Source organism: Prosopis cineraria, unplaced genomic scaffold, assembly GCF_029017545.1.
Source record: "Prosopis cineraria cultivar Desert tree isolate PC_DT_omini unplaced genomic scaffold, ASM2901754v1 PC1112, whole genome shotgun sequence".
NCBI classification, from domain to species: Eukaryota; Viridiplantae; Streptophyta; class Magnoliopsida; order Fabales; family Fabaceae; genus Prosopis; species Prosopis cineraria.
Window position 1 is genome coordinate 14372 of NW_026556437.1, and position 1632 is coordinate 16003.

At 40.1% G+C, this 1632-nt stretch overlaps 1 protein-coding gene across 1 annotated transcript; it reads right to left on the reverse strand.

The window, feature by feature from the left end:
* Positions 1-748: 748 nt before the first annotated feature.
* Positions 749-1632, reverse strand: LOC129299300 (uncharacterized). Its single transcript, XM_054937768.1, has one exon. It carries the CDS (start codon positions 1468-1470, stop codon positions 1264-1266), a length of 207 nt encoding a protein of 68 aa, XP_054793743.1. The 5' UTR covers positions 1471-1632; the 3' UTR covers positions 749-1263.

The window sequence follows — 1632 nt, forward strand, 5'->3', positions numbered from 1 at the left end:
AATGTTATGTTATTTTATTAACATAGTATATATATATATATAATATTTTTTTATTTAATTATTATGCCAATCCAACCCTGTTTGATTATGTTAACAGTAAATTATTGACCTTTTTAAATTAAAATTCAGTCACATTGTTACAAGATATTTTATTTTTGCATGCTGTAGCCTAGTCCTAGTGCTGTTTAAGAACTGTTTTAGTCCCTATCAATCAATGTGTGGTTCTGGCCAAAAGAAAAAAAAATCAATGTGTGGTTGACAGACATCCATGCTGGGAGTTACTGGAGTTACTATGGATTATGGATTCCGAGCTTCTCTACTACTGCTAGTGCAACATGAAGAAGCACCGCTCAGGAAAAAATAAAAGCTGAAACGCAACCCCAGGCGTTCCAATAAATACTCAAAGCTCAAATTGCAGTGTCATCTAACTGGTTCCAGTTAAGCAACTTCCTCCCACGGTTCTGCATTTAACTCCCTTCCTGTATTTATATATTACTCTCCAGTCCCACAGTCGCGAGCATTTAAGAAGGTTCATGTCGTTTTAAATTTGGAAAAGCCATTAGTAATAGTAATAATGTTTAGTGGTAATTCAACTTTCAAGAATCCATAAAGAAAATTTTGTTGAAAAGATTTGTCTGTACTAACCAATTCCCATTTGATTAAAGTTCTCATCTCACCGGTGAGGATCTGCTCAGTATAACCCGAATCGTCCCGGAATCGCGAGATTCCAACTCAAATTTTAGCAGTATTCAAAACGAACAGAAACACAGTTGATTCAGTCAAGTTAAAAATAAAGTCCAGATCTCAAATACAGCTCTACTAGATCAGCCTAATACCTAATTTCCCATTCAAGAGAGAAAAAAGGTTTCAAAATGGAGGGAAAATAAAAGAGCCTCCCTGCTTACTGAGACAGGGCTCAAAGAACGCACAATCTTTCTTCCAGTCGCAGGAAAAGGCAACGACCCCTTTGGCCTTGGCGCTGCATGAGATGGATGAATATGGCGGGATTGATACAACAAGCAATAGACCCTCCAGAGATGATGTCCGCTATAATAGCTTTTGATGCTGCTTTCTGTTCTGTCCTGGACTCTCTCTGGTTGTCTCAAAAAAATCAGAGAGGGAACTTCTCTGACAAACTTGAGAAGAAAGAATATCTCTAAATCTTTCAAAGGTGAAGAGATGAAATAATATGGATAAAGAAAGCTGGGAACGGAGACATGGTGGTGGACGCGAAGAAGGTATGCTGAGAGAGGGATGACATGACTAACGGTAAGAACGAAGAATGGATCCACAAAAAGTGCAAACGATGGCTCTCCAAGATTTCCAATAAAAAGGGACGTGACAGAATCTAGTGGCCGTCTTCATATCTGCCACGCTCGCTCCGCCGCCGCATCGCGAACAAATCCCGGCGGCGGGCTTGCTCCTCTGCACTTGCCTTGTTTGGTCCACCAGGAAACAGAAGCAGACCATTCTTTCTCTGAACACGATTATTTGATAGGGGTTTAGAGTTGTCTATACAGAGTACGTATATATACTGATACACACACACGCATGTATATATACGGAGGGAGTATATATTTCGGTGGGGGCTAAAACCGGGGGCTTGTCGAACGTCAAGTTGCCGCTTATATC

Excerpts from the sequence above, each read along its gene's own strand:
- LOC129299300 (XM_054937768.1), bottom strand. The coding sequence starts at position 1,470 with ATGGTCTGCTTCTGTTTCCTGGTGGACCAAACAAGGCAAGTGCAGAGG.